Source organism: Anguilla anguilla, chromosome 2 (assembly GCF_013347855.1).
Source record: "Anguilla anguilla isolate fAngAng1 chromosome 2, fAngAng1.pri, whole genome shotgun sequence".
NCBI lineage: Eukaryota > Metazoa > Chordata > Actinopteri > Anguilliformes > Anguillidae > Anguilla > Anguilla anguilla.
Genome location: NC_049202.1, coordinates 15,898,761 through 15,913,146, shown reverse-complemented (window position 1 = coordinate 15,913,146; position 14,386 = coordinate 15,898,761). Strand labels below are relative to the sequence as shown.

The following is a 14,386-nucleotide window of genomic DNA, read 5'->3' as shown; positions in this document are numbered from 1 at the left end:
TTGTATGCTTCCATCCATTCTGCAAGACGCTAAAGGCCCCTCATCAACCTCTCCTGTGTCCGGGAACACCTCCATGGTAATCATTTTTTCGTTTATTTGTCTTTTGGAGCAGGAGCGCCTTGCCAGAAGTGGTCGATTCAGCAGTGTCCTGAAGGTTTTTTGATGCTGTTCTAGAAGGATGACACCACACTGAGAGCATAACCAAAACACAAGTTGCTAAATTACTTCTTTTTTAATATTATTATTAAAACAAAAACAAACAACTACAAAAAAGCGCATCGCTAGTTGAGCGACTTCTCCGACGGAAGGATAACGATCCAACTAGCTGCTGAAGTACAGTAGCCTACTCTGTGTAAATTGTTTATGTCGTGCCAACACAGGACGGACTGAAGAAGGAAACAGGACTTGTGAACTGGGCTTTCTTTCCACAGATCACTCAAGAGCAAACTCAGACTTACCTTCCAATCACCAAGGAAAAAAAGATTTCACATTCGGTAGGAGCTGGTTTTGCACAAAAACTGTTTTAATGTTTGGGATTCAGGAAAATATTCCGAGAGGTGGGACGACAATGAAAGAGGAACCGCTGGGCAGTGGGATGAATCCGGTCCGATCGTGGATGCACACAGCTGGGGTAGTGGATGCTAACACAGCCGCCCAAAGGTACGTATGCCAAATCATCCGATTTTTAATGTATTTCTCAGATCGACCCTAAATCCCCTCAATACCCAGTATCAATTACAATCTCCCCATGCCCCTCTTCAGCCTCTTTCCCTTTCATTACATCATATTACTGTTAAAGTGACAAATCAAGAAATCTCCTGTCTCCAAAACGCACTTGCCCATCTCCAATGTTTTCATCAGTTCGGTTTATCTCTGGTGTATCACATTTAACCGAGACGGTTTCTCGTTTTCTCCCCGCAGCGGTGTAGGTTTGGCTCGGGCACACTATGAAAAGCAACCGCCATCCAACCTCAGAAAATCCAATTTTTTCCACTTCGTGCTGGCTCTGTATGACAGACAGGGACAACCCGTCGAGATCGAACGGACAGCTTATGTGGACTTTGTGGAGAAGGAGAAAGTAAGCGCTACTTTGGAATATCGTCCAAACCATTTGCCGTATATGTGATTTTCACTTTACCTTCAATACTAAAATATTACCACGGTGCTCTGGAGGTCGTGGAAGCCACGTGCACTTTTGAGATTCAATAACATTCGTAGAGCGCATGGGAACATAAAACACATTTTATGTATTTTTATAATATACAAATATAATTGTTAACGATTGGCTATTTTTCAAATTACATATGTCGTTATGCTAAACAGAGATGGACAGAGAGATAGATGTACAACTTTCTACTTAGACACATAACCATACAACTGCAAATGTATACACATATATTAGAGAGTAGCACTCACCAAAACAATTGCTGAAGATGCCAATCTGATTCAAAAAAATGCTGATTATTTACAGGAACCAAACAGTGAAAAAACTAACAATGGGATTCATTACAAACTACAGTTATTGTACAGCAATGGTAAGTGACATCTAACTATCCAAAATATCTGAGTTTAGATTTTTTAGATTAATTATGTTGGATGATTTAATCATTCCCTGGTTCTGTGGCTGGGTTTGCAAGATAAAGGTTAAAAATGTATATTAATTCGTATATGGAGCATAAAATCAGCAATGCATGGGGACTTATTTACTGTATGTGAGTGTAAGTTTTCCCCGTCCCTTTTCGGATGATTATAGATATGACATTGTGCTTTTTGAGTAAAAAATATTACATTTCTTCTTATATCATTTTCACCATTAAAATACGTAATGCAGTATTTATTAAAAGCACTGCTCGGTTTGATTAAATTTTATGAAAATATTTCCTCATCACAAAGACGCATGTGGATATGGACTATGCATTTTATCACTTTTGAGTTAAGAGATTTAATAATGTTTTGCTTTGTTTGGATGTTATGAATGCTACTGGCAGCTTAACATCATGAAGACAGTCACTTGTTAAATCCATTATCTCAATTAATAAAATAATTTCTCCAGGCGTCAGAACAGAACAGGATCTTTTCGTACGACTAATCGATTCCATGACAAAACAGGTAAGTTATTTGTTTACATCATTGTTTTTCTGATTGTTTTCTTAAATGATTTCTGATTTGCGGCGTGTTGATGCGCATTCTTTCATTTTAAATTGAGACTTGAACCTTTTTCACTTGCCAGTTAGATTTATTTAGTGGTCTGACTGTGGGTTCAACATGCATTTTATTTAACTGTAATTATTATTAAAAAAACAACTTATTTTTTGTATTTTAATATCGCATTACGCCCTTGAAAGAGTTTGTTAGGATGATATTTATTTCTACATACAATCTATGGTATCGGCGTGAGATGGCTTGCGATTTGAGTTGCTGTGTTGAATAACTTTTCACTATTTAAAACATCGAACGTAGCGTCCACTTTAATGACACATGATGTAATTTTTTCTAACATGACCCCCGGACACACATCTCTATAATTCAAGTTGTAAGCTCCAGGGGTCTCCACAATCCGTTCATTTCCCCCAGATCGGCCGCTATTTCTTGCACGTCACTCTTTGGACATAGCGTAATTATGCGGTCGGATAATATATTTTAGCATATAACATACTTACTTGAACTTAAGTTTTACATGTGCTAGTTCTGCATTGCTAGTGTATCTAAAATAATGAATACTGTAAAATTATAATATCTATGAAATGATGGCCCTTTTTTACATTTTATTCACGGTTGTAAAATAATAAATCTAAACAAATTAATACAATATATAAGTGCATGAATTGTCAAATAATAATAATAATAATTATTATTATAATTATAATAATAATAATAATGAAATTCAGTATTTATTTTTGTTTACACCACGGTGATAACTCTATCGCAAACGGCAGTAACAGCTAAACCATGGAGAAAAAAGGTTACTTCAACCCTTAAAAATGTTACGAACATATATATTACCGCATTAAGCTTTTCAAACCATTTGTCGATAGATTTAAAGTTTGTCCCTTTTGTTATTAAGACACGTGGTGTGACATGTAGACTGTGCTAAAATGTCTCTGGCAAAGACTAACGGTCTTTACTCCTCAGTCCTCAGTAATGATTTCGAAGTAGAAAAGACCCTTGCTGGCTGTGAGAGGCTCTTGAGTTCACAATGTAGTCTATTTCCTTTGTATACAGAGGCTAAATGTTTTCGGAAATCACTGGTGGCTAATTAAGGGACATATATTGATAACTGCACACTCCACTTTCACGGAATAGAAAGCTTAAGTGGCGAGGTTTAAATACTGTTATTATTATCATTCGTTTACTCTGTTGTGGCAGCTCAAATACTGGTGAAAATAGGGACGTTTAATCTCCCTCTTCATTGAGGTAAAATAGCCCTGTAAATGATCAAAGAGTCAATGGCGCTGAACAGTCAGTTTATGGATTTCTGTATCTGCAGCTGAAACTAGAAAAATAAATCACCCCAATATAGATGATAGGTTGGGGGAAAATAGCTTGATGAAGTGCTTGGAACTCTTGCCATAAATAGATAAAAGTGGACTCGAGGATGTGCATTGTAAACATCGTCACGCTTTTTTTTATGAAAAGCTTTTTTAAAATTTTTTATTTAGCCTGTTTTATATTTTTTGCTAACAACAATAATAGACAATAAATAATAATGAATGTAGTTACCGGATGGAAAAGTCATGTGGAAATTTAAAAAGCGGAAATGTTATAAAATTCAACACAATTTTAATTTTGCTTAGTCGTAGTTTAAATATTGATTTTTATGTAGGCTGTTTTAATATAATGTTTATTGTGAAGGCTTTTTAAATGTATATTGGGCTTTTTTCTTTACTGCTTTTGTTCCATTGTTACACTCTGCACATGCTAGACTGTCGACCAGATTTTATTAGCCTGGTAATTATAGGCTAGAATTTCCAATGGAGGAACGGACTTCGCGTTGCACTCTGTTGAGTTGTAGAGTACGGCGTGCGGGGTAGCCATGCTCACAAGAAAGCACGGCGGAGTCTGTTCTACTACATCACAGACATAGAAGGGGAGGGAGAGAGAGAGAGACACTGAAAGAACTGAAGGCGAGCGCACCTACAGCTTTACGCCATCTGTTTAAGACACTGCTCAAAAATTACTCAACCGTACCCCCAGACACCGCTTTTTATCCAAAGAAAAATCATTGTTAGCGGCTCAAAAATAAACAACAGATTGCCCATTAGCACTTTCCCCCCAAATATCTCCAGATTATAACCATGTTGATGTATACGGTTATGGCTATTATTTGAACCGTCCTTCTGCGCCTGAAAACCCTTACTACGAGTTAAAATTTACCCTTATTCTTTATTAGCCTATATTTAAAAATGTGCAAAAATAGATTGACGATGTTTCAGTTAGTTGCATATATAGTTGTATATTTGCAACTAAATATTTTGCTTTTCATACCAATATCAATAAAGTTTATAGAGATCCTTGTTGGAAACTAAAAATGCGTATCCATTTGTGTTATCTACTACGCTAATGTTTTCTATGCCAACTGCATATTAGCTGCAAAAGCATACAATTGCGTTAACAATATAAAATTATATATGCTATAATTTATATATAATTTCCACAATCGTCTCAAAACAAAAATAAAACAAAATCATAATTAACATATTATTTGTGTGTCAATAATGTAATATATTCGAAATAACTGAAATGCTTAGTTTTGGATTTTCGCATGCTTTCATTTCCTTAACCCTATTATTTAAATGCGTTGTGTAACCAACACGCATAGTTAAATGTTGTTTGTGTTTGACTTTCATGATTTGCAACTCAAGTAATTTCTGCTTTGATTTTAAGGCTATTATTTATGAAGGCCAGGACAAAAATCCGGAGATGTGCCGAGTCCTTCTTACGCACGAAATTATGTGCAGGTAAGAGAAGGAGCTTATAACACACACACACACACACACACACACACACACATATATATATATATATATATATATATATATATATATATATATATGAATTATCTGCTGGTTTTTAAAATTCTTAGATTTTCTTCCCTTTCGGATAAACGTCTGTTATTTCTCCTGTTTCACAACAAGGTGTACTGACTTTCCAGGCTCTTGGTATAGCTTAACATACACAAGCAAGGTTGTTGCTGAAATCTCACGAAGGTCACTCGCAATCGCATGGATCCAACCTACTTCATGTAGACTATTTTACTCGGGCATATTTCAATACGAATAGGCCGAGGCCCGATGAAAGACCTGCTAATTCTGTGAACTAAGACAATACAACGCGTTACGAGTAGGCTATTGTCCTTGATCTTCATTTATATTTTGATATAGTCTACCTACTCGAGATAGCTAATATAAAATCAATATCAAGGGGCACACTTCTCATATGGTCCAAACACTATTATCTGTCATTAACCATACTATACTGTCATTACGCACTAATGCAGACTGAAGGAGAGCGTTGTGTTATCACTCCCACCAATAAACGTGGAGTACAAACACGATGCGATAAAACCACGGAAGTGCTTCATATGCGCCAGTGTCACTGCAATGGATTTAAAAACCTGAAAACAGGTCACTGATGTTATCGAATGTCAGGAATCATTTGACTCTTCTGTACTCAGGCCCTCAAGTTCACTGATATGCAACTCTCTGCTGTCGGTATTAAAGGGAAACTCCTGTGTATTTACCGATTAGCATTTTCTTTGACCAGTTAACTTCTTGCATGATGTTTTTTTTTTTTTTTTTTTTAATTAAGAAATGTATTTGTTGTCACAGGAAGAGTACCCTACCTATTTTCTGTTATTGAAAGGTGGCTTTCTCCTTTTGACATAGATTCTAAATGGATTGTTGGATTTGTTGCTGTGGTATGGGAAACAGATTCAGAAGTGCAGTGTTGGTTAGGAAGTGAACACCAGCATCCTGGACTACAGTAGCATGCAACATACTCTAAGGGGCATACTATTCCTGACTAACATACTGTACATATTTGCTAAATGCCATTTCTGCATGGTTAGCAGTGGTACAAATATGCATATGTTTTATGGTGCTATAGGTAAATATGATTTTTCCTCTTTCTGGAAAACAAATATAAATCATTGCCCATGAAGGCAATATCTTATCCACTTCTGCATGTTCTACAATTAACATGTGAAGTGCACAGATGTGATTGTAAGCTATGTGTTGAAGACATGTAGACTTTCTTTAATCTCTTTAGCTGTCAGCTTTAAAGAGCTTTATATACTTTCCATACCATATGGTGTTAATTTAGCTAATTTAAATGTGCAACCATTAAACAAGTATTTTTTTTCTTAAATATGCAGTAAACACATTTTTTGTTCATTTCTGCTGTTTTTGAAGATTCAATTATGAACTATAGGTAGGCTCACAGAATAGAAACGATTCCACTTTGTGCAAGATGGATGGATGAAGGCTTTTGAGCTGGTAATTAATAATGCCCCACAGAAATATTGGTTGAAGGTGGCATCTTGCATCCTCTCCAGAAACAACAGCTTGACAATTAGAGGTAAACAAAAGCCGAAGCTGTGAAAGTGTATTCCCCAGCCTCCTGGCATCGCCTCTTCTCAGTTCACTGCTAAGACAAACACCACAACATGTTGTTTTTCCATCTTTTAGCAGCGGCGCTATAGTAGATGTTTACTCGGTGCGATTCATTGAGTAGCACACTTATCAACAACAACAACCAGACACGCGGGACGATCAACCGTTTTCACGATTATAAAAATAAAATAAAAATGAAAAAAAAAAAAAAACACACACAGACACACAAAAGGAAGAAAATACAAGAAAGAAAAAAGAAAGATGATCAAACTGAAAACACTGTTGTGAGTGAGTTTGCAAAAAAAAAAAAGAAAGAATGGAAAAAAGAAAACAACATGTACAGTTGCACGATGCACGCCCCGGGTCATCTTTGATCATATGGTCCTTTTCTCTCCCCCACAGTCGGTGCTGCGACAAAAAGAGTTGCGGCAACAGGAACGAGACTCCCTCGGACCCGGTGATCATTGACAGGTAGGCGAACCTTTCCTGTGCCCCTCTCCCCTTGCTTCCCGCGCGGGGTGCTTGCCGTCGTCCTTCCAGGCCGTGTTAAGTTCATTTTGTGCATTGTACCATTTGTTGTTCTCCTGTGTTATCATGCACAGGTGGGTTGACTTGGAAACCTGGCCAACTCTGTGGGGATTCGGTAATTGCCTGCGAGTTGTCAGGGGAAGCAGCCTCATCTCCCTTCTCCTCTTGCTGTGAGGAGCAGTTTATGCCTAGAGAGTTTTTGGCTTTAAATGCAGAGATGTATCACCCAATGTCTCTTCCTAATTTGCTAACAAGTGTTTTACTCCATTTAGTCCTTGTCATGGTTTTTTCTTTTTTCTTTTTTTTTGTAGTTAACACTTTGCCTTGTTGTTGGGTTTTGTGGCTACCGGTGAGGGTTTGAAGGGCAATTTGTTTGCGAGAGGGCTTTTCGTATAACATACTGTTGTTGTCAGTTTTTTCTTTTTTAGTATATTGAAGTACATGTTGAATTTTCTTTGCGAAGTTGTGGGTAGCTGCACGTTGAAGTCGTCAGCGGTACACCACTGCGGAGGACGCTGTTGTGGTTTTTCCTTTTCTTTCTTGAAAAACACTGTTGTCATTGTCCAAGTTGTTCAAGATGGTCTTCAGCCGTTGACGCATTCAAGTGAACGTATCCTTATTTTGCGTGCTTAAGAACATGAATGTTTGCCAGATCTGATGCGCATTCCAAATGCGGCACAGGATGTGATGGTGTGGCCCTCTTGGATCTGTTGGTTAGAACTACTGGCTTATCCCTCCTCCATAAATTCGGGAACCGCTCTGCACCCAGACGCTTCGAACAGACAGGGCTGCTGCATGTATGGCCGACACGGTGGACGCAGGGCTCGTTGGCTTGCTCCCAGAGCGGAGCAGGGTTTCCGTCAGCTCCTCTCCCGGTTACGGGGGGGGGGGGGGGGGGGGTTATCCTCTGATCATGAACTTTGCTGTCCACTGACTGAGAAATTAGACCGGGAGAAAGACTACGAGTTAAGCCACGGGGAGAGGCGCCGCCGCCACTGGATAGCAATGCTAATGTTTGACTAGCTGGAATAGCTGTTTGCTTAGCAGAGGCTGTTTGGTATGTGACAGAGGGAACATCTCTCTTATTAGTAATCAAATAGGACTGACCAGTTGTTGCTTTCACTCCGAGTCACTCTGTGTCAACTATCAGAAAGTAGGACAACATTCTGGGGAACTGAATATGATGAGGAGTGGTTCTGTCTTTACATGGTACAAACGGGCAATGTGTTTTACACTTTAATAATCCATTATAAAAGAACAAGATATGTAAAAGTGATGCAAATATATAAATGAAATGTTATTTTTTTTAGATATTTAAAATAACATTTTGAAAAGTATTTATTAGAAGTGTTATTTGTAAACCTTGAAGGAATCTTATCCACTGAAATGCAATAGTAGATATGTATTGTTTATTATTGTTTATAAATAGATAACATTCAAATTATATATATTTTCTTCAGTTTATCTGAAACACTCATCAAGTTTAAGACTGAAGTTGAAGGGCAGTTTGTAAGTCAGTGTAACAAGGATATTATTTTAGCACTTTAACAGGAAAATATATTTTATTGCCTATAAAATTTAAATAAGTACAACAGATGATAACACTTTTTCAAAGTTTTATTTATGGTTTACTGCATTCAAGAAATTAAGATCCATTTGTTTCAAGCACATGTGTGCTAATTATAGATAAACAATCTGTTGCCTGTTGCTATATTTATGCATGCAATGGTTTTGAAAGAATTTGTAATCTGTTTCTGGTGCTTTAATATCCAAAATAAAATAAATATGTCTTTATTAATTAATTGTTTGGAAGACCACATCTGAATCTTGATATCAGAGTGGGTAAACAAACTGTATTGCTCAATGTGCTGCATTGCTCAACACTAGCATTTCAGTATACATATTTATAATACGTGTGCTCTTTATCTATGTATCTATCCGATAAGAGCAAACTGTTTCTGTTTGTTGGTTTGTTTGTTGCCTGTATATTTGTGCCTGTGTGTTTTGGACATTTATATATTTCATATTGCTTATATGTTCCAGTATCCTTTGGCTTATGATGTAATGAACAGTATCAGTAAACAGTGTCACTTGCGTCTTTAGGATTGCCTAAGAATCCCTGCAAAAAGCAGTGGTTAGTAGTAGTTAGAGTGTTGAGGGACCAGCATACTGTTTTCTCTGCAGGATGTGATGGAACTCCATCATAAATCTGAGATCTGTGATCACATTTGCTGTTCACATGTAGAGATATCTGTCTGTAACTCCAAAGATGTAATGATTGATTTTAAACGGCAAAACCCAGTCCTCCCCCACTTCCTGTGGGAAGTCTCTAACATTCTAAGCTTACACTAGTCTTTTTTTTCCTTTCCAGCTGAAAAGTCTGTGATATATTTATCTTCAAAGTAATCTTAGGTGACCACTTTAAAAACATTAAGTGTCACTGATATTTAACACATTTGTGCTTCTCATAAATCCCATTGCTTTGTATTGTCACTAAACAGACTTTAAGCTATATGATATCTCGCCGTATTGTGCTTTAATCTGTGGAACAATGCTTGTAACATTAGTAAAATAGGAAGAGGAGTACAGTGGGCCTAGAATTGAAGCCCAGGGAAAAATAGCAGAGGGACATTGTAGTGAGTTCAAACAGTGGATAAAAAGCTCACATTTTCATTGTGCCTTGGCTGAAAGGGTCTGGAGTATCGTTTTCATAGCGGAGAGATCTGTTCTGTGAAATCACAAAAGCAGATGTTCCTCATTAGGAAGTACCATTGTCTGCGTATCACAACTATGAGCGGATCGTTTTTATCCTATCACACCCAGAACATTCCATCGACCACAAAGTGCAGTGGCGCTGCTTCTACGGGTGCCCACCAGCGTCAATGCACATTATGCGCGCCGTACAAAGATCAACGCAAAAGTGTGTAGCGCTCTAGTAATAGCTATGCTTCGTCCTCACACTTATGCGCCGATCCAAAAATACAGCACGCGCGGCTATTCTCATAGAGAGACGCGCAGGTTGTTTTTCCTCTCCTTTTCCGAACGATGCTGCGGAAATTCCTGGGTTAGCTACATCCCCTTTGAGAAGCCCCTTCCCGAACGTGGGCCGAGAGGGGACGGACAGAATGCCCGACTGTTCGAGAACTCAAAAGGCCGATTGTGGAGGCAGACAAGGGAGGTCCGATTGTGTTACAATCAAAACATTAAAAGTGCAGCCCACCGTCGAGGATGTTGCGAGGGGGCCGTGCGCTGGAGAGGCTGGCGCTCTCTCATCGATAGCATTCTCAGCAACATTTCCCCAGATGGTACGGGGGGCAGCCGTACTGCTTGCTGGCATCTTGTTGGACAGTAACTGGCATCCTCAAGGATCTGGCATTTTCAACGGAGTTTAGGAGACTTATCATTCCAAATGTGTTCTATTTTCCTGTAGTCGAGCCAGACATCTGTTTATCCCATTTTCTCTTGGAGTTTGTTACAGCACTAGGTTTTTGTTGAGGAAAAAAAAAAAAAAAAAAAGGAAAAAGAAAAAAAAGTTTGTCAGATTTAACAGCTGTTACAGAATTTCAATCTGGATGGGGCTTTAAATTTTTCAAGACTGACCTTAGTCTCATGTACATTCATAGTGTGCCTGTTTGTGTATTTATGAATGCATGCATGTGTGTTTGTGTGTTTATATATATATATATATATATATATATAGCTAGTTGAACGTACAGCCTCCATTATATAAATGAATGACTTCTCAACAAACATCCAGCTTGCTCTACTGCAACTGGACTCTGGATTTATTTACAACTGTAGTTTATGTCTTTGGACTAATAATGGTGAAGTGTCTGAAGAGTGATTGGGGTTTTCCTAGTCAGCGCTGCTCCCTTTCACTTCCTGTCACAAAGGTCAAAGCAGAGTGACCTTTGCAGGCAGCCCACTCACTGAATAATTCATGTGATTGACTTTTTTTTTGTCAGTATACACAGTTGTGCTCTGGGACACTTTATTCATTTAGCTCCTTTAAGGGCCTCTCCGCACCTGTTCAAGTATTAATATCGTGTCATTTGGTCCGAATGCTGATTCTGCTAAACATTCATTATATTTTTTTTATTAAGTATATTTCCAAAGGATTATGGGTGATTATTACCAGATTATTATAAACAGCCGCGGGGTAATTTCTCAGGACCTGTCGTCTTGTCAGGTCATTATCAGAGGCAGAAAGAGCATCTGCACTTGACCATTGCTTGTGTTTTTTTGTTTCCTCTCCCGTAAAAAAAGCGAGCGGACAACTTAAAGCGTTTTCCCTCATGGCTATGCAAAAGCAGCGTGATTAAATCCGACTCTGTGGAAGCTGTACAAATGCCAGCATTTATAAGGTCAGCGCTTTTGTTGGAACCGCTATGTAAATTAGGATCTGCAAAAAAAAGGGACGTTAAACAAAATTCAATTCATTGTCTCCTTTAATGTCATTTACATTTTGGCTAAGTCCCGGACTGTCAAGGAGGATTTCTGAAATAATTTTAATTACATATCAGCTCTGAAACAGAGGGTTTTCAATGAGGCAGAATTTGGATAACCTGAAAAGAGGAGGTCTGTTTATTAGCTTCTTAAATGACATGTTTTGACTGCATCTGCATAGTGTAATTAAAACAGCATGCTCAGTGTTAATTCTCCTTCTCACCTCCTCCAGGAATAGGTTAAATTGGTGGAGCAGAGGGCAGATCGGAGCTTAGATTTTCTTTTGAGCTGTGGGCTTCTCTTTTTAGGAGATGCTCAGCTGTCTTGTTGTCGTGGAGTTGTTGCTCGTGTGTGCATGTGTGCGTGTGCGTGTGTGTGTGTGCGTGCGTGTGTGCGCGCATGTGTGTGTGTGTGTGTGTGTGTGTGTGTGTGCGTGTGTGTCTGTGTCTGCTGTGTAAATTGCTGTGTCTTTTTAGCCTCCTGCTGAAAACCCAGCATTGATTGTGAACACACTGTATGTGTCTGATTAATGAGGGCATGGATAGGAAATGCATCTCCAGCCAAGATACACCTACCAAGAGCTGTAGTCATGCAAGCGCACAGGTGTGAGCATCTTTGAGTTATTTATGAGCACCTGAACAACCCCTTGCACAACCTGAGAGAGAGAAGAGAGAGAGAGAGAGAGAGAGAGAGAGAGAGAGAGAGAGAGATTTCTCCTTCAAATAAATATACTGTACCTGGTAAAAACACACTTCTTGTTGCCACAGCACAGAAAGAGCAATAGAGCAGGAATTGGATAAAGGAGGTCAGACAAAGAAGAAAAAAAAACATTCAATTTTGTTCCCCCTTGAAGTCCTGGTTGGAGGGTGTTCAAAATGCAGCAGTAATTATCTGCATGCGTTTAACATGTTTGGCTATTAATTTATTTGAGTCTATTCTAGAATGTCTTTGGAATGTGATATCATTGTGTTTTTTATTGTCTCCTCTCTATGCTTGAGTTCCCTCCTTTAACCGTCTCTTGTTGCCCTAAGCATGTTAACCTACACTATGGGACCCTTGTACAGGGAATGAGAGGGTTTATGGTTTGTATGTTTTAAAGAAACATAGAAGCGGGAGGGAGGAGGGGGGGGGGGCTGTTGGGGGGGAGGGGAGACAAGCAGTGCTGTCAAAAACTATACTCAGCAAGGTGCCTTGATAAAAAACATCCTCTGCTTCTGGTACTGCCTTATCAAGTGAAAGAGAGATACCACCACAGCCGGTAATTTTGTTGGGTTGTCTTTGATGAATTGCGTTATGGAAGAAAAAAAAAATCTGACAAACTGAGCTCTTGTACTGAAGCGGAGCAGGGGGAATGATTATTATCTGCAAATAGGATCAATGCGTGCGTACACCCACGGCCACGCACACACGCTCTCGCTCACTCACCCATGCATGCATGCAGGCAGGCGCCCACGCATGCAGGCGCACGCGCACACAGGCACAAATGCACACGCTCAGAAATGTTTAGTTGCTTTTCCCACCACCTCCCATTCATAAATGCTATTGTCACGTGCGGTCGTCCTCGCCGTTTTCGCTAATGATTCAGGCGTAATTTGAGTCGGACAGGTGAATTTATGAGATCGGAGTGAATGGGGGCGCCTGGGCTGGCAGCCCCTAACAGAGTGCAAATGGCGCTTGCCTCCAAGACCTTCAAATGAAGATTGTCACCTCTTGTGCCAGGAAGTGATGGAGTGCCAGAGCCATAGAAACTGAAAACTCGGGGAGCTTAACCTGTACTTGGCAGATGTCTCCCAGCTTGCACTTGGACGAAATTAAAAGCGCTCGCCGTGGTCCGATGGCCCAGAATCCTACGCTGCGGTTGAGGCCTGACGCAAGGTGCCGGTTTGGTATAGCTGTTCGATAATCAAAACATTTTCTGAAAATTTTGTTAGTTACAGACTGGCGACGTCTCCTCTTTTTTGCATTCATAAGCACGCATGTCAACACGTCATTTAGCATGTGGTATTTAATTAAAAAAAAATATATAATTATGCTCGCTAGCGCTCTCTTTTTTCGCTGACAGCGGCCCACCTCCTTTAACCCAAAACAGGCGTGAATTCCTTTGTGACGTTCGTAAATAGCAGGGGTTTGATAACGGCGCTTGAAGACGCCGTTGTGTTTTCCTTGCCGCTCGTTCGTTGGGAAATGGCTTCGCCATGTGTGGACGGGGAAGGGGGGGCGCGCGTCGGTGTTGTTGCAAGACGTGTAGCAATGGCCCCGGCTGGCGGAAGGAGCCGGCTCCAGCGTGTCGCCAGCGAAAGACCAAACAGGCTCGCTCGCGTCTTCTGAGAAAGAGCAGCCGGTTCGCCGAGACAGCTCTCCTTCTCGTAGCCGAGAGTGGCCGCGGTGAAAAAAACCCCTGAATTCTGAGCGGTGCGATTAGCAGGAGGAGAGACGCGTCAGGAAGGAATGAAGTAGATAAATAGCACAGGCTCTTGCATCACCGACATAGCAATCAAGCGGAAATCCGACCTGTGAGAAGTTTTTTTTCCCCCCTAAATGAGATATTGTGAGAAATTGATTTTGCATTTTTTTCTGTACAAAAGCCCTATACAAGTTTCCTGAAACTAGAAAATGAGAACAAATGTAAAGCAAAAGTGGATTTCTTTAGGGCCTGGCTGAATTATTAAGAGGCCAGTCCATCCACCCAGGCCCGGTCCCTTTGAGGGTGACATATGTGCGGCAAAAGAACTTTATTTAATCATGTTTACAAAGGAGGCCCCTCCCTTTTGTTGGGCAGCTCGGGGCCCCCTGTGGGGCTG

At 39.8% G+C, this 14,386-nt stretch overlaps 1 protein-coding gene across 19 annotated transcripts in view; it reads left to right on the top strand.

The window, feature by feature from the left end:
* Positions 1-22: 22 nt before the first annotated feature.
* Positions 23-14,386, top strand: part of ebf3a (EBF transcription factor 3a) — a 94,547-nt gene continuing 80,183 nt past the window's right edge. For 5 of the 19 annotated variants that reach the window (XM_035407071.1, XM_035407079.1, XM_035407068.1 and 2 more), the window contains exons 1-6: positions 28-660; positions 922-1,078; positions 1,472-1,535; positions 2,054-2,109; positions 4,885-4,958; positions 7,014-7,082. In XM_035407071.1, coding sequence (XP_035262962.1) covers positions 527-660; positions 922-1,078; positions 1,472-1,535; positions 2,054-2,109; positions 4,885-4,958; positions 7,014-7,082 — 554 coding nt within the window. In that variant the 5' untranslated portion in view covers positions 28-526. Of the gene's footprint in view, positions 661-921; positions 1,079-1,471; positions 1,536-2,053; positions 2,110-4,884; positions 4,959-7,013; positions 7,083-14,386 lie in introns of all 19 variants that reach the window. The other 14 variants (XM_035407076.1, XM_035407075.1, XM_035407074.1 and 11 more) reach the window with 8 other exon arrangements.